The 21,789-nt window shown below is 38.6% G+C and overlaps 1 protein-coding gene and 1 long non-coding RNA gene across 3 annotated transcripts in view; one reads left to right on the top strand and one right to left on the bottom strand.

Moving 5' to 3' along the window:
• LOC137168173 (uncharacterized) overlaps nt 1-21,789 on the top strand; it is a 106,608-nt gene that overhangs the window by 35,990 nt on the left and 48,829 nt on the right. The window lies entirely within an intron of this gene.
• On the bottom strand, nt 7,437-12,864 carry nptx1l (neuronal pentraxin 1 like). Its single transcript, XM_067570901.1, has 5 exons — nt 12,073-12,864; nt 11,511-11,718; nt 10,573-10,817; nt 10,287-10,466; nt 7,437-9,811 (listed from the first exon to the last, which is right to left on the bottom strand). Exons 1-5 carry the CDS (start codon nt 12,514-12,516, stop codon nt 9,590-9,592), a joined length of 1,299 nt encoding a protein of 432 aa, XP_067427002.1. The 5' UTR covers nt 12,517-12,864; the 3' UTR covers nt 7,437-9,589.

Here is a 21,789-nt window from a genome sequence, read left to right as displayed (position 1 = left end):
ACTGAAAAAGCAATCTTCAGCATGTTGAATTCCAGATTTATCCATTGTCATGGATTAGTAGACTGGGCACTGGTTAGGGACAATAGGCAAACAGATGTCTGAAATAATGAGAGTTTTCCTGGTGGGCCAGAAACTCGACCAGAAATATGACAGAATCCCTTGAAAAGTGCTTAAAATCTCTAAAAAATATATCACTTTTAAGTATTGTCCTTGCCTTTTTGAGCTAGAACAAAGTCTTTCAAAACTGTTTTGCAGTGAAGAGTTTGGAGTCAAGACGCAACTCTCTGTGCAATCATTCTTTTTTGTAAATGTGCTTTGCCATTATGCTTCTATCAAAATGAAAATATACACAAAAGAGGTTACAGTTTTGCTTTTACTGTACATACCAAAATTATACAATCTTTGTTTTGCTGGATAAAAAAAAATCTTCGTAACATATATTCTTTATTTGGAACAGATGTGTGATCATAACACCTATTCAAAAGGCTGAAAAGTCAGGTGCAAATACTGAAGCTATTAAGTGTTGACAGAAAGCAGTTTACCTTGACAGAAATTCCATCCATTCACTATTGCTGTTACCCTTTCATTTATTTGTTTGCACCTACATAAACACTTGAACGTCACACAGAAACACAACCACAAATAGTTCAGTACAACCTCTGCAATGTTTGAATTCCTCTGTAGCAGCTCAATATTTTACAATCTAGGAGCGTTGTCCTTGATTCCCGTTATATCGAACTTCACAGCCAGAAAAAAGCAAACTGTATCCTCTAACACGTGTCATCAATTTAAAGTTGCACTCCTGCACAGAAATATCCTTCTTGTTCTGCTGAAATGTGATTTGACAACACTTTATTACTACCGTCCAACAATGACAATGACTTCGAGCTTTTTTTTAAAAATAAAGTTGCGTTTGAATTTGCTGCCTCATGGTGCACCTGCTCAGTCAGGTTAGGTTAGGACACCTGCGTGGCCTTCGTCACTGCTTACCTTAGCACTGCTGCCACCTTCTCAGTAATTACTCACACACACAGAGCAGACCTCCATGCACTGCTCTACCTGGGGCATTTGGGATGGAGGGCTCTGCGGTAGCTGTTTGTGATTGACCTGATTATGGAAAACAGCCCCTGGCATTCGTCCCAGAGGGTGCGGGATTGTGGTATCTTCATGAAAAAATATTCCTGTTGTGCCAGCTTCTGTCACAAGATGCCTGTGGATAAAGCTGAGCCATGGCAGACTGCCAGGAGGGGGAGTGTTAGAGAGAGGGGGAGAGAGAGACATTTTGAAGGCGATAAAAGAGGGAGGGAGGTAGATTGATGATGAGGAGGAGATAGAATTATGCAGTATTAATGTCATGTCAGATTTATGGTAAATATTATTGACATTAGCATCCTAGTGGTAATTGCAGTCAGGGTAAGTGGAGGGATTTTTGCGGCTCCAATATTTCCCACTTTGCATGACACTCTTTTGAAGGATGGTGGAAATTTAAAAGTGAGTACTTTTCACACCAATATAATACAATATATTCATATTATGAAAGAGCAGCAGTTTGACAGTGCAATCAGTTGCACTTTGGCCATGATTGATTTTAAACTGATTAACAAAATTATTGTGTGTGGTGTGTGATTTATCATATTAAACATAAGATATTAAACACATTCTTTTGCTTTTCCAGATTAATGTCACTGTGCTGTATTTATGTATATGTAAGTATAAGTCTAAATGGTCAAAAATGTATATATTGCACAATACATTATTACTTGTAACCAATACACTGAAATACAATACTGTTATCCTAATTTCTTATCATTGGATAGGAAAATGCAAACCGTACCCTTAGATCAGCGAGCAAAGGCAACAAGCTGCAGAGGGTGGCGCTGAGCCAAAGGAAGGAAGGCTGCCAGGAAGTGTTTGGATACACCATTAATCTGCTCTGCCATCCCTTAGACAAGAGAAACTGTGCTCCAAGGAGATGTACTGACCACATAAGTTTACACTTTCAAAGTTTTACTTTGTGATAATAATAATGGGATGTTGTTATGTTGTTGTTGGAATACTGTTTGGGTGTTCTGGTTTTTGTTGCCATGAGGTTGAGAACAGTTTTTTTTTTTATTTTTTTTTAAGGGAACTGGATGGATTGCTGATTATGAGGGTATCACACTGCTCAGTGGCAAAGCTTATGTCAGGGTACTGGCTGCAGATTCTGTGCTAAGAGAGCATTGTCAGGTTATGAAATAATGTAATCAAATAATGCAATCAGAAGTATAATGCATCATAGTTCTGGAGACAAAGATACATACCACCTAGCTATCTTTTCTTTGTCTGAAAGGTTGGCACTTAACCAGTCCCTTAAATACTACTCAGAATTTAAGACATCTGTTTACTAACCTTACAGGTCAGCAACCAACCCTCAGATAGAAACATAAGTCAAAAGTTCAACTAACCTAGGAACAGTCTTTCTTCACGACCATATATGACAGTACATAAGCATGCACCAAGTAGCATCATAAAATAACATTACTACTATATTAAATTAAGGACAAACCACACTATCCTCTAAAAGCTTATCAGTTTTACACATAAACATCTACATAACTATAGTTTATCTTATCACTGGCTCAGGTAAGGGTATAACAGAATAAACTTAACTGTTAAACACACAACTGCCTCATCTTACACAGCAAAGAACTAAGTTTAGAATAGACATAGCACAGAGGAATTTAAAACATGTGTGAAACACAAACTAACACTAAACTGAACTTAAACACTATCTGTAACATGTATGATATATTCAAGAAATACATCAAATGATAACCTATTATTCAGTTTTCTTTTACATGTCCCTTTTCAGTCAAAGAGTTTCTGCTTTGAACTGTAAACTCCACCACAAAACAGGAATATAAAACACCCTTACATCGAGTTTTCATTGAGTTTCAATGTGGAAATTCATTTTTCACTTTTGTATGAGATTTATTTTCACCTTTGTATGACATTTATTCCTTAATGATGGCGTAATGGCACCTAAACCAGTTCCATTCACTGACGATTGTTAGATGTAACTGAGAGCTCAAAAAAAGCTAGTAAGTGGACCTTTTAGATGAGATTTTGTCACACAGGTAGTGAGTTGGCAAATGGGAAGAGCCAAAATCCAGTTGGAGAATGACATTATGTCAAGCAGCACTATAGTGTGTAGAGTCTGTTGAATTAACTGAGATAATGAGCAACTAGAGTAAGTGTCCACATTGATAAATAATGTTAAACATTAAAGCTTCAAACTGTAATAACACTTTCTTTGTGGTTGTGTTGGCTTGTCATGAGATATAAGAGCTGGTTTAGCACTTGTGGGAATGATAATCATATTGAATTTCCAGCAGACACAACACTGCCTCACTTGTGTCTCAAGTATGTATCCCAAGTATACACTGTAGAGTTCATAATACGTGTTCAAAATACATACAAAAGCAGCTATAGTTTTTACACTTATAGTCCAACATAATCTCTCCTAGATTTTTTTATTTATTTATTTTTTGCATTTCCCTTGAGGAAGGACATTTTTCACATATATGTAGACTGAGGCTCAATGGGTGATACTCTGGAAGGGAATTTCCCATGTCAGGAGGAAATCAATTATTCATTCAGTGGCACGGAGGGTTGAGCACCTCCCTGACAGCCGCTGAAGTAGCTCTGAGATTAAGGACAAGTATGGATGTGTGCCTCATGTATATTTTGTTTCACCATGCAAGCCAAACTCCTCTCGTCTTTTTGCCAAACAACCAATGGCCTAACCTCCATCAGTAGCTTTTTAAAACACATTCAAAACAGACCATCATTCTGTTGTATTGTGACATTTATAGTGGCTCAAATGACTACAGTTAATTAAAAGAGTTCATGAGCTGTACGGTAGCACATGTAAGTTTAGAATTGGTTCAGACTTGGGTAGAAAGGACATCGCATAGCCAACACTTTATAAATCACATTCCTTCCACTCTCCACTCTGAACCATCAAATGCAAAAATCTTGAAAAACACATTTCAGCATTTTTGCAGTGAACACCCAATAAAAAGATACTGATCCCACAGTGTATAAGTATCACAGATTTCCTACTTTGTGCAGATAATCTTTTTATCATTAAAAATGCATTTCTCTAAACAAAGTTAATCAACAGATTGCCTGTGTCACCAATATTATATTATTCAGCAAAAACTGCTCTTATTTAGCATCAGTGGGACAGTTCCATTTCTCTCACACCCACATAGAGTTTCTGTTTGTTTTCTCTTTCTCTCATCATGAATTTTTCATCAGCCACTTGATGACACGTTTCATGTGTTCGCCTTATAAAGCACAGTGAGCAGTCTGTGGGTAGCGGATATTTTCTACTGCCCCGCTGCTACAGTACAGTGGCTTTTGAAGGTCCTCTTTGTAACTTATGGTCTGTTCACCCCTGAATACCGAGAAAAAACCTGTATCTCTTCTGGACATTTTTGTGCCCTAGGTGAGACATCCACTGGCACCCCTGAGGGGACTGATCTTTTTGTTGAAATAATTAATAATCATTTTATAATGCTTCATTACTTTAAATCTAAATTTATTCACTCATCCTTCGCTATGTCTCATATCATTGTCACCTGTATATTATTACCTTTGTATGCACACTAGTCCCTGTTGCATCTGGTTTTAATCATGCCCAGGATATAATATGGGACATATCCTGGATATTAACACCTCTGCATGATTGTAACATTATCCAGGTTACTGGTTACCTTGAATTCAGATTTTCCCTAATTATATCCCAAATTACTATGCATGGTTTAGGCCTGCAAATTAGTAAAACAATATGGAAGTTTTACAATCTATAATTGCTCTGCATTTAGAGAATACAGTGTACAGAAATTGTGCTTATTTCCTACAATAGTTTGAAGTGCCCTTTTAGTATTTTCTATAATATCTATAGGATGTGAATCTGTTGTGCAGGTCTAGACAGACTTTAGACAGACACTTGTTGACCTCAGCATTAACGAAGTACAGAAGTTTTCAACCAACAGCAGCAATTAAAGGTGTGGTTCACCTACAGAATGTTCAATGCTGCTTGCTGTCATATCATTATAGGATGAGGCTGGAGATTTTCTATATTTTTCTTACTGTCAACAGCATCACATTTTCAGTGTCTGGAAAGTAGTTCTGTAGTTCCTACATAATTATATCTTTTTGACTTCATACTACATTGTACATTGTAAATAACTTTAATACAAAGTCAAGAGGTTGTGATATTGGTACAACAAGCTAGCAAAACACTATAAATGGAACTGTGTTGCCATGCAATCACTGTTATTAGTCTTTGGGGTGGTTTCTAAACACTAATGTGCCCAAAACTCTTTGTGAACATGTCACCCAGTGCAACAGTGTGGCTCACCAATGTGTTTTTAATATTTTTTGGACAACAACAGAGGTCTACGATACAGAGGAATAAGATATATTAGGCTTAGGATACACTCACAATAGTTGAAACTAAGGTCAAATGATTGTTAGTTTGACTCTGCACATGAGGTTTGTTGACAACAAGAAAAATATAGAAAACCACTAGCCATATCTTGCAAACTGAAACTGACTGTTATTATATATTTTTGGTTCAGTCACTCACAGCGCCGTGCCATCAGTGTTTTAACAGCGCACAGTGGGGCACTTTTGACACCTGTCATTCCAGGAGCAAACATCTGGATTTATAGCAGACACCTACTCATCAAAATGCCTGGATTTCAATTTATGGATTTTAATATCCGGCCATGGATCATTGTTTATCATTTGGCTATATTTTGTTAAACCTACTGACTCAATTTGAGGACACATACTATCCGTATCCTGGGTATGAGTCTTACCTTTGTGGACAACATTATGATGTTTGCATGAAAAAAGTAACCTTGTACTCATACATAATGCTTACTCAATGGTGTGAGGAAATTAACCACAAGGTTGCTTACTAAGTGGCAGCCTGCAGTTTTAGTTAATGATATGACAGCGAGTGTCAGCATCCAACAGTGTTCCCCACAGTCAGCGCAGACTGGGCACTGTCAGACACATTTGACATTAATTCTCATTGTATCTATATTTATCAGTTAATTTTTGCTATGCACCAAGGTCATTAGTTCAAGACTTTTATGTCATCGTTACTTTGAAAAGGATTAGGATCTCTTTTCACTGTGAACAGGAATGCTTGTTGATGTGTGTGAGTGGAAACAAATGCATCTTCCACCTCAACATGAATATGGTTACCTGTGTTTGGAGCAGCAATTACCCACAACTGGTGAATCCAGCTCCAAACCATGAAATTGGTTGCTGTCAAGGTTTGGCGACATGCAGCAGGCTTGTTATCCACTGAATTTCCTCCATGTCATTTCGAAGACAACAACATAGGAAGTTCTCCACGGAAGAAGATAAAAAAATCAGTTTTGTGCTTTGCAGACGGAGAATGAAATAAGAGGAACTAGATTTGGTGGAGAAAAAAAACTTCCCTCTTATCTGACCTTTCCTCAAAGCTAATTTGGACCGGAGTGCATGCAGACACAAACCAATTAGGGCTCAGGAAAGCTAGGAAGAGGTCAACAGGCTGGCTATTATCTGGCTGTGCCAAAAATATACCTGACAAGATCTGGGTCAAGATTTAGGTCAAGGAAAAAAGACCTGATTCGGACAAACCTGGTGTGTAGGTCAACAAGGCCAGGTGGATGTGGATAAGGGAGTGGAAGTCGATTTCTAACGAAGTCTCCAGCGGCCACTCGGGAAGAGATCATACTGTTTGTGTGTGCTTCTGTGTGTATGTGGATATGGAGATGTGTCTGCGAGTGACATTTACTTCTCCGCGAAAAGGATTTGCACTGAAATCCAAGCCCAAATGTGTCACACTAGCTGTCTGTAATGGCTGTGCGATAGGTATGAGCTGAAGTTGGTGTGGTGTCTGGGGAAAAACCTATTGATGTGAAGACGTCCCTCTACCTCTGAGGGTGGAGAATAGAAACCAATTTAGTGCGACATATGACCCAACTGTGGTGGGACCAAACAACCTCACTAACAACAAAAGGAGGACCTTCAGACCCTGCATCCTCTAATGCGAGCGGTGTCAGCTATGATTCATTTGCAGAGAAACTGTATATACTTAGATGTATGACCTCAACGTCAGCCTTTTGTTGACAGAAATAGCCATTTGTTTACAATATAGTGTGTGTACTTACAGTCTGTGTACATGGATTAGTGTCTCCGTAACCATTTGCAGAAGTTTCCGTTTGGTTTAAATGCTGGTGTTTAGAGTCTACACCTGCAGAGGGTCCTTTTAACTTCAACACCATGGAGATTTATTTCATCTTCTTTATTGTCTCTGTTGCTCTGGACACCGGATGAAAAGTTCAAATCCCACATGCAGATATATTTCTGTTACACTGACACTGCACAGGGCGTCTGTACTTATGATAAACACAGAGGTTTCGAAAGTGATGGATGCTCATCGAGTTAAAATTCACTGGCATATGGCTATATGATAAATATATTTAGATATATCTCATTCATAGTGAGCACCTGTATCAACTGAAAAAATACTATAGTTGCCATTTTTTGTTTGTCATTATTTAAGTGGTATTAAAGACGATATCTCATAATTCTGTCACCACCTGCTTAAGAAGTATATGGTGAGGGGCTTCTAAGAATAAACCACCTTGCATATTCTGCTATCTAGCTGTATTTTTTCCCCTAAAAGGTCAAATCTAGACTCGCGTATGGGCCTTGAGTCACTGAAGAGGATCACGTTTGAATTTAGTAGAATTAACTGAAGATGTGATTTGTGCCCCTTCATACCTTTGAGTCAAGTTTTATGAGAATTTAATGAAAGATCAATGGTTAAAGTGATTGGCCACGTCCAGTTTTAAATTCAGTGGCTCAAACCTTAGAGTTACTGTTGTGTATAGCTCTTCCATAGTAACCAAGTACTGTTAGGTACACTGACGCTACAAAGAGAGGTACAAATTGGTCAACAAAACAATAAATCATGTGGGGAACAATCAGTTTTTTTCACATTTTTTTTACTGTCTGTTGGCCTAATTTTTAAAGGAATTATGACATTATCTTGTTCTTTCTGTTGTCTGTTGTTAGTTGATGTGAAAATGCTGCTATACTATTAGCAAACAGACATGGTCTCACCAGCAAAAAAAAAAAAAAGAATTGTTTTGTTGATTAGACAGCTATGGTTATGGTTACGTGTTAAACCATGTCCACTAATATGAATGCATTTGTTTATTGTGGCTATGGCTATCTTAAGGCCCTCTGGCTATTCACCTAGTTTGATGCAAATGATTAAAAAAATAAACCAAAAATTTTGCCAAAACTTGGTGGTCCACTTTTCAAACTCACAGCGTATTGCACACTCAGGAGAACATGTGTACAAATGTTCATGCAAATCCATCTATCCATCCATTTAAGTAAGTTTAGAACTTTAATTGTAGCGCCCCCGTGTGTCCAATTAAGACTATATTTCATAAGATTTGTATATCATACTGAGTGTGCAAAGTTTCAAATCTTCAATTTAATGTCTTGTTAGAATAAATAAATATATGTTTACACTTGTATATGATTCAAGTATCACAATTTATTACAAAAACTAGAACTTTTTTCATCTGTCGGTGCTGCCATGCTTTAAGCATATAACAATACAGTATAAAATCTCAACCCAAAAGTAGGATAGTAAAAGCAAAGATCATAGATGCTGACGCAGCATTTACAGAAGTTAAGACATGCTGTTACTGTACAGAGAACATTCCCATTGAAGTACAAACATCTGCAAAATGTGCCATTGTCATCAATGAATTGCATTTTACAACAAACGCTCTGATCCAACCTTGTTCAAAGTGTTTTTTGTTGGGTTTTTTTTTTACGTCTTTTCAAATTAATTTACAGGAAAATAAACACTAACTTACAAACACTCTGCAAATCATAATGAATGTGCTGAGATTCTTTTCAACAGCCCAAGGCACTCAGGCTCGAATGTTGGCAATAAATATGTCATTCTTTACACAAAAATCACATCAAGCAGGTGGTGGTAGAGAAAGAATAGTGACAGAAAAACAATGTTGTCTATTTCATAACCTCTTGAAAGCACAGTCCTTTTAAAGAAGTCCACCTTGTCCATTTTCACAGTGAAAATCCCTGGCAGTCAAGAAAGAAAACACAAAGTCAGTCGTTTTGTTGAATTGCGTGACATCTGTCCACTAAAGAACTACATGAACCTCCTACTGTACTTTTGATGCTGGCCTGTCATTTTGGTCTCCGAGAGCGTCCTGTGCCCTCTGGAGTGGCATCCGCTGCAGATCGGCCTGATGTGCATTCAAGCACCACAGGATGCCAAAGTGTCCATTTCCGGTGACCTGTCCCACAAAGGGAATCTGGTAAAAAAATCTATCAATGTGTCCACGAATGATGTTTTCAAATATCTATAACAAATCCAGATGCTATTCATTGAAATAACCACCTCTTGATCTCTCAAATTAGTTTACTGATGCTGTGACAACAGTGGCTGTAACAAATGGTTCATTGATCCTCTCATCCCTGCGGTTCAGTTGAGCTGGCGACAAGCTTCAAATGTCCACTTCGAGGCACCTCCGTAAATATCAAGGCTCGTCTCCATCCACGCAAAAACGTTGCCAACTTGCGCTTTGCTGCTGCAAGTCGCTAGATTATAAATCTCTCCCATCGATAGTTTCCGATCCCAGATGTGAAAATTTGCCAGATCTCCGACAAAAGCTTGTGTGGCATCAAATCCTCCTCCGAGTGTGTCCTGTGGTGAAGACAAATGGATTTAATCAAGTCCTTCATGCAAAGAACAAATTTGCCACTCGGATTATCTGGATTTTTTCTTTTTTTTTTTGACTGAATAAATTGAATGAGGAATATGCATCATCCATCCACTGGGATTCTTGATGAGTCCCAATTAAAGATCTAATCACCTTATTACATCTTATTATGTGGATTACAGCAGGGGGTTGGATTTGAAAATTGAATTTAAAAATTACTTTTCCACCTTGTTAACTCATTTCCAGTATCATGATATAAATCTGTGGTATTTAAAAAGTGATTGCTCTACACTTGTCAATTGTCCCTCCCTGCATTACATCTTCCCCAAAACATCCAGTGTCCTTAGGGAATAAAATGATAAAGATGCCCTTCTAATGTAGTTGATTTGTGGATTAAACATGGTGCTGACATGACATATCTCTAGAAGAGGAACTAAAAAAAGTTGTGTTGGTGTTTACCTGCTCTTGACCAAGGATCAACAGGCCTTGAGGTTTGATAGGATGATATGGTGCCAGATTCTCTCCACTCCCCCTCTTGACACCATCTTGGAAAGCTTCCCAAACACCATCACGAGTGGTCCAGGTCACACAGATATGATGCCACTTCCCATCATTGATCAGGAAAGGCAGTTTTGCAACCTTTAAGGGGTTTTCAAACATAGAAGATGTTAAAGCACAGACGTGGTGTGAATGTTTGCTACAGTGAACCAATAAGTGTTATATAAGAGCAAAGATGCAGACATACTTTGTCATTTATGAGTATCTCCATTGGGTTGTTTCCCCACTCTATGAGGACAAGCTCGTTGGCTTGACCAGGAACTGCGTATGAGAAAGGTGTGCCCACTCCCGGGGATGCGTTGGACTTGAGCCACATGCACACGGTGAGGGCGTACATCTCAGGCAAACTCTTCTTCACTTTTGCGTACATGTAGTTGGTTCTCAGCGGGAACGTGAGCTGGAATTTATCCAAAGGCCTGTTTTCTCTCTGACCTGTGAGTAAATAATAAAAAAACGTGTTGGCACTATGGATACAATGCAAGTTTCATGCTGTTGTACACTAGTGCTGTTTTTTTTCATTTTGTTAAACACAGATATATCATTCCTAACGCACACATCTTGAGGATTTACATGGGAATTATACGTTACACAACAAATCCACAATCGTGACGCTCCAGAGTCGATTTTAATCTCGCTTCGATAAGCACATCACATGAGTCAGTGACATTATTAACCTTCATCTCTTGTTCCCCGTCTCCCTCCACACCTCACAAGTTGTTTTGCTGCAGGAGAGCAGAGCTGTCCCAAACCGAGAGCGCGTCATGGTTCAAGTTTGCGCAAATGGCTCACAAAGCAAATGGAGGGACAGTTCGTTCACTGCGTGTTTGCAATGTTTTAATCTGCATGAATTAGAGCAGAATATGCTGGCTGCTGCAGCTTTATGCGGATGAGTAAAACATTAAATTGACTGCTGAGGTCATAACAGCTTATGATGCGAAATTGGATAGCCTTCGCAAAGAGGAGATTTTTTTTTTTATTTTCAGCTCTCCAATGTAATCGTTTGCTACACTGTGGCGATCTGATATCTCCTCTTCATGCTGATGAATCAGTCATTCCACTCACCAAACCCTCCCAGATCTCCTTTCACTTTTTTTGTGTGGAAGCCTGCCACCTCAGTCCGCCTACCTTTCTCCAGGTCTGTGATCCTCTGGTGTAGAGACGTGAGGGTGGACTCCACTCTCCCACGCTGCTCTGTCTCATTCCGGAGTCCGGGCTTCCCTTCTTCGATGCTGTTCACTCGGGACAACACCTGCTTCTCCAAGTCGTCGATTTTACTTTGGAGCAGGTCTTTGAGGCTGTTCGCCTGCACAGAGTTGTTACTTCTGCTGAATTGCTGTTAGGAGGGGAAAAAGATAAGCCTTTAGCTCAATGTAGAGAATATATATTTTTTTTCATAATGATATTCTTTATCTAAGCGTAGTGCAGTGGGACAAGCAACTTCATTTTTCCCCTAGCAAGTTCTGTTTTCCTCATGCCACAGGGCGCTCACAAAATGAAATGACATGAAAATTTGACAATCAGAGACACGAATTACTTTAGATTATTATTGTTATTATTATTATTATTGTTATTATTATTATTATTATTATTTAGTTAGTTAGATTGATGTTCAACAAGAGTGGTTTTAATTTGGTTGAAGAAGCTTTGCGCCCAAAGTGTAGAAAATTCATCAGAAGCAGCAGCCTACCTCAAGATTTTCTAATCTCTGCTTCAGCGACTGTAAAGTCTGTGATAGTTGCGTCAAAGTGTCAGTGGGGCCCCTCGATACATCCCCCATTGTGTTTTTGGTCCCAGTCTCTTTCCTCCTGCCCCCTGGCCGCGCGTCCCCGGGCTCGGCGCCACTCTGGCTTTCACACCGAGCCAACTTTGAGGTCAGTTCTCTGATGGTCTCTTTTTGGTTCATGATCGTCTCTTTCTGCTGCAAGACCGTCTCCCGCAGCTGCATAACAGTGCTCTTCAAGTCCTCTCCAGGCACACTGTTCTGCAAGGTGGCCGAGCATATGTCCATATCCTTGGGTACAGACGTGCAAATGAACTGGGTCTGCCCGCCAAAGTCTTGAGATGAACTCTGCAAAAAGAGGCATGAAAATAGAAAAAGTCTCCAATAGATTCCGTTCTTTGTGGCCTCCATGTTGGCGCCTGTGCTGGGCTGTGATTTCTTTTTTTTTTTCTATTTGGTTTATGAGCCGCAGTGACTTCTCGCTTGTGTCTCTTGTTGTAATCCGTCTGTGCAAGTGCAGCCGTTTTTATACAGCCAGCCTGGTTCTGCGCAGAGCAGGTTCACTGCATCACGACCGGAGGGGAGGGAATCGCACTGTCCCTGTTTAATCGGCCCCAGAAGCCGCGTCACATTCAAGAGATGAAACCCATTTTGCTTTCAGGCTCCCGCATGTTTAAATCTTTCATCACTTCGACTATTTGTCATTTCTTGCCGTGTATTATTCATCTGGAAAACGCGGATTTGTGGGCAGTGAAGAGGGTTGCTTGCGTGGCGAGGCGCCAAAAGAGCCAGCTGTGTTTGTTTTGTTTTTGCGCACAGGAACACAGAGAAAACTCACACACACACACACACACACATACACACACATACACACACACGCACACACACACGCACGCACACACGCACGCTGTAGGTGGATGCAGATCAGAAGTTGCAGCAATTTGCGGTCGGTAGAGTCGCCGCAGATTCAGCACCAAGGACAGCTCCGACCACATCACATTATCACAGAGAACAACGACTGTAAACGCGGTTCGGTTTGCAATTATTTGTGCATTTTGCCCTCTGTTCAGTTCAACCGTGACTAGTGTGTGCATTCAGTTTAGTTGAGCACAAATACGCATGTCGTTTTTCTTTTATTCTTTCTTTTCTCTTTCTTTTTTTAACAGACATGTTTATGTAATGATGCACTGTAAATCCAATTCAAAGAACATAGATTATTTTTCAATTCATAAACTAGCTACTTCATATGGCCCTTCTCCATCAACCTAACAACCAAACACACACACACACACACACACACACACACACACACACACACACACACCTTATTCCTAAAGAAGCCTTCATGCAGTGGCGATCTGCTCTACATCACTGTTATAATCATCTCAATAATTCAGTTTCTAAAATGATAATCTGTCCCCAAGCAATTTACGGCATCTATTATTCAGGACGGACACTTTCATTTTTTCTCCTTTGGCCGTTCAGCTCTTATTTATTCAGTTAATGTTGAAAATAAAATGAAAACATTGAATAAGTAATGAAAACGTATCAGCTCTCAGGTTGAAATTGATTTGGAAAGATGAACACGAGTAGAGGTGCACAGCATGAGAGACAAAAGTCTGCATGTGACAAGAGGATATTAGGTAGAGGAGGTTAGGTGGGTCATGGCGTAATTACTGTCATCTGCACCAGGTCCCTAAAGCTAAATGCTTTATAGCTGCAGGTGCCATTAACACTGACTGACCAATTCAATTTCCAGGATGAAAGACTTAATTTCACAGCAGCAAAACCTATCAAGAGGATCATTTAAGAGCTGGTGCAATACACTGTATTACTGTACACATTTCATTAGTGGGTGGGAATGATCAAGCAACTAAATGGTACATGTGAGAGCTTGAAATGAAACCATTTCCTTTACGGTATATCATTTTTCCAGTTTGCAGTTGTCTCCTGTATGTTTTGTCACTATATAACAGCCATTTGATTTTAGGAAGTCAGTGAAAGTGATGTAATAATCTTAAAGTGTACCAGGAACAGTAAACAGTGTCATAACATGTGATATAACTGTTTTATCAGAATTTACATATTGTTTGTTTATTGTTCCCTGAACCTTTTCTGTGGATTATGCTGCGTTTTTAAGTGATGCAACAACATCTAAAAGGAATGAAAAGGGAGAGGGGTTTAGTTACTTTACTCTCTGTTCATAATCCAAAGTTGATGGGCTGTATTTGATGTTATGAAAAACAAATATGAAGCTTACAGGTGCAGGATTAAGTAATTTCTTTCAAGCCTTTTTAGTGTGGCATGAAAGTCATGAGGAAAAGTGGATTTTAAAGTGATGTAACTTTCTGAGATTTCTGTAACAAATTCAAAGATTTTTAGGAAAAGTGATGGATTAAATGCCCCATGAAATGGCAGTTAGAGCGTCTTTAGCTTCTGTACTATGACGTCTTTCCTAGTGAAACGGAACATTTGAGCGGTGTACAGTTATAAGAGGGGTTTAAGTCAAATCCTTTGCATTTGATTGGACCGCTAAAAAAAGGTGGGCAGGGCTTAGAGTTCTGCGCAATACAGAGCTGCAGAGGACTTTTGGTTCCACACACACCTCCCTCAACTGTTAGATCAGGAGGAGAATGAGGGAGATATGAATGAATTAGGCCTCAGCCATATTATTTTGGAAATGAAAACAAAATTTTCCAAACACATCTCTTCCTATCTCCTATGTTGCTCTGTTAGCTACCATGACCCACAAAAAGCCAATACATTTCCATCACTGTAGAGTACTGGAGAAATTTTTGAGCTTTGAGAATTTTAGATTATTCTCAAATTTGTGCCTAGTTTATAAAATTTTAAATGGTTTGGCCCTTCCTCCACTATGTGATTTTGTGTACACTCACTGAGTAAGTTCTATTAGATACTCCAGAATATCCTCTATACAAGATTGTACCAGACCATTTTGTCGCACTGCATTTGGGCAGTCAGCTTTCTCTGTGAAAGCCACAACTGAGTGGAATGCCCTACCTGATGATATGAAGAACTGTAGTTCAATCAATACATTCAAGGCCAAATTAAAAAATCTACTAAAGACCAATCAGCTGTGTGACAACTGAGTCTAAACTCCATGTATTGTCTTCTCATTAGCGCAGGTAGCTGCTTTTAATTTGACAAGTTTACATTATTAATTTCTAATTGACATTGTGGGTGTATGTGATGTGCTGCTGTGTGTAGCTTTGTATTTTGTATTCTGTGTTTTTTTTGCTTTGTACTGTTTGTTGTTGTGCTGTTGTATGTGTTCATTGTGGGGGACTACGGATGCAAATTAGCTTCCAGCTAATTGCGGTGCAGTGCATCTTTAATGTTTAAAACCGCACACTGTCCCAATCATCAATAAATCAAATCAAATCAATCAAATAATGAAGTGCGGTTTTATATGACTACTAGCCTGTGGTTAGCTTCTCGCCCAAAGTCACATTTGATTGGATCAACATTTGTAAACGCACCATTTTACAGGAAGAGAAAAGACAAGGATTTTGATGTAAAAAATACTCTAATACTGATATTTTTTGGACATATATTTGACATATAACAAGAGATAAATAACAATAAACACAGGGACACAGGATTAAAACTAGGAAAATCTATTTTTCATTTCATGGGGCCTTTAAGTAATGCAATAATTGCAGTGAAACACACCAAGAAGTTTGACTTTGTAGGCATATAAATAACATGCTTAATATACTGTACTCATAACCTAATATTTTTGTTGATATTCAGCAGTAATTCCTTCTCTCATCCCCAGCTCATTTGGACAGCAGTAACACCAGCATAGTCAGCTGTGTTTCCCATGGGTAAAATACAAACAGATTAAAAAAAACTCTGAAACTTTATTAGATGTTATGCAACATGAAGCCATGCACTCTGGTCCTGTCAGAGTCCCCTAACTTGCAAAGCAAGAAATGTGAGTGAACAACCTTTTTTTCTCATCACCATACTGTATCAAATATATGCTGGTAAATATATGCTGGTTATGTAATTACATATAATAGATCACTGCGCCTTCCAATTCTTTCCAAAGGGCATTAATTATATCTATATTACTTCCCAGAAAAAGTAATTTGCCAAAACTGTAGCACTTGCTCAGATGTTGTAATTATTAATGAGCAGAATAGACAAACAACTGAATTGTAGTTTCAATTTTTTTATATTTTTGTTTGGATTGAGTTAATCCCACTGTATGTACTGTATACTTAAGCAGAAAAGCCTAGACATCTTCTACCCTGTGGGAGCAAAGGAGCAATGCAAAATGTCCAAAGTCTGGCTCTCATTATGAATTCATTATTCAGTGCTTCCCACACAAACAAGTCTCAAAGCCATATGCTTGAAGTAGAAAAACCTTCACTTGTCTGCGTTCCTCTGAAACATACCTCACTTCTATCCATCACCTCTACTAGTCCCTGTATTCCTCACTCCTCAACTCTCCTCCTACGGGCATAGAAACCCCTGCTCAAGCAGAACACTGTTGTTTTGTAGCCTTTCTATTCTCTCAAATTAACATTTTCCTCTGCATGCCACAAGTTCAGCCTGTAAGCATATTGAGTTATGCTGTGATTTAAAAAAAAAAAAAAAAAAAATGCTGTAACAGCTGTTGAATTTATAATGTTGTTAGCCATGGTGCGTATGAAATAATAATAGGGTTTGGATGAAATGGTTATTTGTTGTGCAAGTCATTGTGCTAGACATGACAGCACAACAATCTTCGACACTCGAGATACTAATCTCACACAAACAGCTGCCAGTAGCTCTTATCACAGTCCTGCACAGAGTACCACTGAGGTTCTGCAGAGCCGTGCTGCTGGGCCAGTGTCCACCTGTTGTGGTGAACAGTATCTCTTTAATAATGCATTCAAACACAGTGGGAATGCATTCTCCAGCACCAGGGATCAATAGTTGTAATTTCACATGTTGGCATCTTGCCCTGACTTGCTTTTTCTCCCTGATTTCTTTCCCACCTTCTGCTGTAATGTGGTGAAAGCCATCAAGGAAAAAACACATCCACTGCTTTTTAGTTTTTAGTTTATTTTAAAGCGTTATGGACATTTTTCTGTTGACGTTAAACTTTAGTACATCAAGCTTTAGTACTTTTTGGGTACGGAATGAAATGTGAGCTATTCAAAAAAGTATTGTTTTGGTACTGAAACTAAGGTATCATGTTGGCACCACAATCAAAAAAATTAACAACCAGTTCTACTTGAAGTTGACATTTTTATAAGAAACCCATTGTGATAGAAAATAAATGAAAAGTATCCAGCAGCTGCAACTATTTCCCAGTGCAATATCTTCTGCTCTGTAGACCGATTTCATATGTAGCCGGTGTCAGTTTTTTCACATAACTTTACATAAAAACTACAGAAAACAAATTATTTATGTTCAAGTTGAAAACAAGGATAGTTGTGCGGTTAAAGATGCAGTTGTAGGATGTTTTCGCTTTGCAGCAGTCACTGTGACGTGTCCAAGTGGCATTAAACACTGAAACTCAGCTGAATAAATTGCGCCCATTAGAGAATAAGCCAAACACCTATGGTGTAAAAATATTTGCAGTATGCCTGTGAAGCTAAAGGTCACCAAAAACTGGTGTTTTTAATTTCAATGTGACCACTGTGGAACAGTCTCTGATAAATACTGGAAGGTATTTCATCATTTCTATGAACAGAAAGCCTAATTAAGCTGCCTTTTTGTCTAACAAGTCATCCTTGCCATTCCAGAGGAGGAAAACAGCTGCCATCTTGGGGTCACTGTACTGTATGCAGTGGCCAGTTAGAGCGAAGAAAATGTCAATCAGTTACCAGCATAGTGTAAAACAAAATAGCCCAGAGAGGCTAATTAAGACAAATACATTTTTACTTATAATTTCTCATCACTTCTCCTTTTTTTGTGAGTTATTTCCCTCATGGTCTGCAGATGGAGTTTCACATACTGTATGATTGCTTTCCTTATGTTTTATTAAAGGTTGTGATTTAATTATTTTTCCTTCTGCATGAGCTGAGCGACCATCTGAAATTGATACAATGCATCATCTGACACTGGGATCATTTTCTGTGCTGATGTGACAGTGTTCTCCTTCCACCGCTGAAGATGAGGAAATATATAACCATGTGCATATACCATTGCCCAGAGTATGTGATGATTGGATACAGACTCTCTAAATTTACTGTTGTGCATGGGCAGTGGGATTCTTTTACTACTCACCCATTCATCATTTAATTCCTTTGATCTAATCTGCTGTCACATGTATGCAAACTGCCAAACACTCACATATTCATGGAAAGTTTTATGATCTACGGCACTATTTTTGTGTGACTAAGCAAACCTGCGTCTTGCTGTGCACTCATACTTTCCTTGGCTCTCTTGTGCATGTCTGGATTTTATCAGTTTTTATGACTTTAATACTTTTCTCACTCTGTTTACGCTGACTGTGTGTTTGCTTCTTTGTAAATGTAACTTCCCTTCAGTGGTCTTTACTCTGCTACCTCAACCATAGTTAATCTTTTATGAGAATGTCTGAATTGGATTTTTTTTTTTTTAAGATTAATTTCAGTATCATAAAAAAGAAGAAAAAAATGTTCCTTTCAACCTGTAATAGTAGCAGATATTGTGTGTTGGCTTTCGTCACATCTTATTAATAATTCTTTTCTTCTTTTGAATCCAGAGTGCAGAGAAATACAGAGGACATAGAGTACACTTTCCTATTCCTTTGAATGAGAAAGTGTGTCCAAACTTTTGACTGATACTAATAACCATAACACTAATCAAATTAAAGGGCACTTCAACAATTTTTATACATGAAGATCAATTTAATCTTTATGGAGACTACCACATTGTCTGTGGGAACAGTTGTTTATTATCCTCTGTGGCTCTGGCGAGCTTTCTAAAGTGTGAAATATAACCTTGATGTTGTCATAGTGATGTCACTAGGGTTATGTCAGCTTGGGCTTGTGGCCTGTGTCATAAACTGAAGGCGTAAGGATTGAAACGTGGGCGCTTTACCAGGCAGGGGAGGTCTAATGGAAAGATACTAGTGAGTTATATTGTGGGAAATGTATCATCCAGTGTTTTTTGGAGCTTGACCCATACTACTGCCTCGATTTTGACCATTTTTTTCTCTCACAATTTCTCCAACTTTGAACTGCAATATTAAATTAAACACATAATAGGGACATTGAAAAAACACTGCCTCAAAAAGTGGGTTAAATGGCTTTCTGTATATGTTAATGATTTTGCAGATGAACAGCCTCTGCTAGAGACAACGGAGTTCCTCTTTGCCAAGGCATATGTTATCATAATTTTGGGGCTTTGAGTATAGTAGATCATTTGTGTACCATTTTTGCCTAAATTCTAAACACATAAGTCACAGCCCTCTGTTGGTTAGTCTCAACCCCACAGATAAAAGTGCTGATTGTTGGACCACATTCAAAACTGACCAATGCTGCTAGTTGGATTTCTAATCTAATGTCACAGCATTTCAGTTATGAGATTACTTCAGCCCCAAATCCTTTTCCATAAGGATGTTTTCATTGTTTTCACTTCCTCCCGTAGATATCATTTTTATAAGCCCCTAGAAAGAGAGAAACAGTCAACATTTTTATCATCCATCAGTAACTACCAGAACCCGATTTCTACATCACATTGATTTCTCTTTGTCTTCTCATTGCCATTGCTATTGTATCTGACTGTTGTTTTGGGATGAATGCAGCACAGTAGTCTTTCAGTACCTGAGGGAATGTTACATTATGAATCAGGCATCAAAGATTCCCAGGTTCACATCACAAACGGCCTTGTGGATTGGATTTCAATCTCGGCTCAGATTCCTTCAGCACTGTTGAAGGCTGGCTGCAGATTCTACACTGTGTTGTTTACTGTACATTTGTTTCTTTAAATCAAATATTTCTTGCTGCTTTCATACAGGAAAACATTCTTCCAATTACAGACTGTGCAATGATTTTTATGTTGAACAATTTCACAAAATAGACCAGCAAAACTCTTTGTTAATATCAAACACACCCTAAATCCAAGTGAATACAGCCTTTCCACCATACTGTATGTACATGATTTATAGTGTTTCCTTTTATATCCTGATAATCCAGTTGGTTTTCTGTCTTGCATACAAAGTGACAGATGTACGTGAAGGTTCAGCATAATGTACATATTGTAATGTAAATGTGAATTCATGCCACACAATTCAAGCCTCCATTGTCTGATTCATGGGTCACTTTTTTTGAAATTTAATTTCTTTGTTTTGTAAATGCAGAATTATTTGCCAGGCCTTGGTGTTACTATGTGGTATAAGGAAATATGTTTATTCTAAATGTTTGAAGTATGTGTCCATGGCACTGAGCTGCCAGTGAGGCATGAGCAGCGTGTAGGTGGTGCTTGTGCACCGCTCAGCTTTCAGAGAAGCTGTGGAAGCATGAAGTGCTGTCAAGAGTTGCAGTCTAATGAAGGAATGTACTCTTGCTGAACAACACAAAAGGAAAGTGACTGACTTGCTCAAGGCCTCTGTCTGGCACCTTCTCTCTGCAGGAGAGACTGAAGACATCATGCTGGATCACGCCTGGCAAGAGAGAGAGAGAGAAAAAAAGTTAAGGTTGCTGAAGAAAAAGTTATGCCTTAGTAACTTATTAAGATTCAAACCACCCACACTGTGTTAGAAGATAGAAGATCCCTGCCTGTTTTACTGATCAACAGAAATTACAGACTTACAAAGAAGACTTAAAGATGCAGTGAAATGCTGCTGCTGTCTGTTTCTGACAATTTTCTGCCTTTAAGATAGCTAGAGTTGTTTCAAGTACATTTTTAAAATCTGCTAATTTGTCCTTTTGCAGTTCTTTGTGACACTGTTGTGTAATCTATCCAGAACAGTCTCAATTAAAGGTACCCTGTGGATTTTTTAAATGTTGTGCTATAGAGCAATGTACAAGCATGCAGGCACCTTTTATCAACAGTTGGTAATAGTAATGTGCAAAAAAAAAGTACAGCAATGTGGCTACAAAGGCAGTAAAGAAAACTGCACACAAGCAAACATGTATGTAAACAATGTAGGTTTTGAATTCTTCCAATGAAAATGATTTATGAGGAAGGACACCTTTAAGGGGGAACCTTTAAGCGTCAGATATACATTGTGCGCACAATTATTAGGCAAGTGAGTATTTTGACCATATCATCATTTTTATGCATATTTTCCAACTCCAAGCTGTATAAACTTGAATGCTTATTGGATTTAAGCATATCAGGTGATGTGTATTTGTGTAATGAGGGAGGGTGTGGCCTGAGGAGATCAACACCCTATAACAAGGTGTGCATAATTATTAGGCAGCTTCTTTTCCTCAGGCAAAATGGGCCAAAAAAGAGATTTAACTGACTCTGAAAAGTCAAAAAATGTAAAAAGTCTTTCAGAGGGATGCAGCACTCATGACATTGCTAAGATATTGGGGCGTGATCACAGAACCATCAAATGTTTTGTTGCAAATAGTCAACAGGGTCGCAAGAAACATGTTGAGAAAAAAAGACGCAAATTAACTGCCAAAGATTTGAGAAGAATCACATGTGAAGCTACCAGGAACCCATCATCCTCCAGTGCTGTCATATTCCAGAACTGCAACCTACCTGGAGTGCCGAGAAGTACAAGGT

This window comes from Thunnus thynnus, chromosome 17 (genome assembly GCF_963924715.1).
Source record: "Thunnus thynnus chromosome 17, fThuThy2.1, whole genome shotgun sequence".
Classification (NCBI taxonomy): Eukaryota; Metazoa; Chordata; class Actinopteri; order Scombriformes; family Scombridae; genus Thunnus; species Thunnus thynnus.
Note: the sequence above shows the minus strand (reverse complement) of the source record. Positions and strands in the feature narration are given on the sequence as shown.

Excerpts from the sequence above, each read along its gene's own strand:
- nptx1l (XM_067570901.1), bottom strand. The coding sequence starts at position 12,516 with ATGGAGGCCACAAAGAACGGAATCTATTGGAGACTTTTTCTATTTTCA. Across the intron at positions 11,719-12,072 it reads AGAGATTAGAAAATCTTGAG|CAATTCAGCAGAAGTAACAA; the intron begins GTAGGCTGCTGC and ends CCCTCCTAACAG. Across the intron at positions 10,467-10,572 it reads AGATACTCATAAATGACAAA|GTTGCAAAACTGCCTTTCCT; the intron begins GTATGTCTGCAT and ends AACCCCTTAAAG.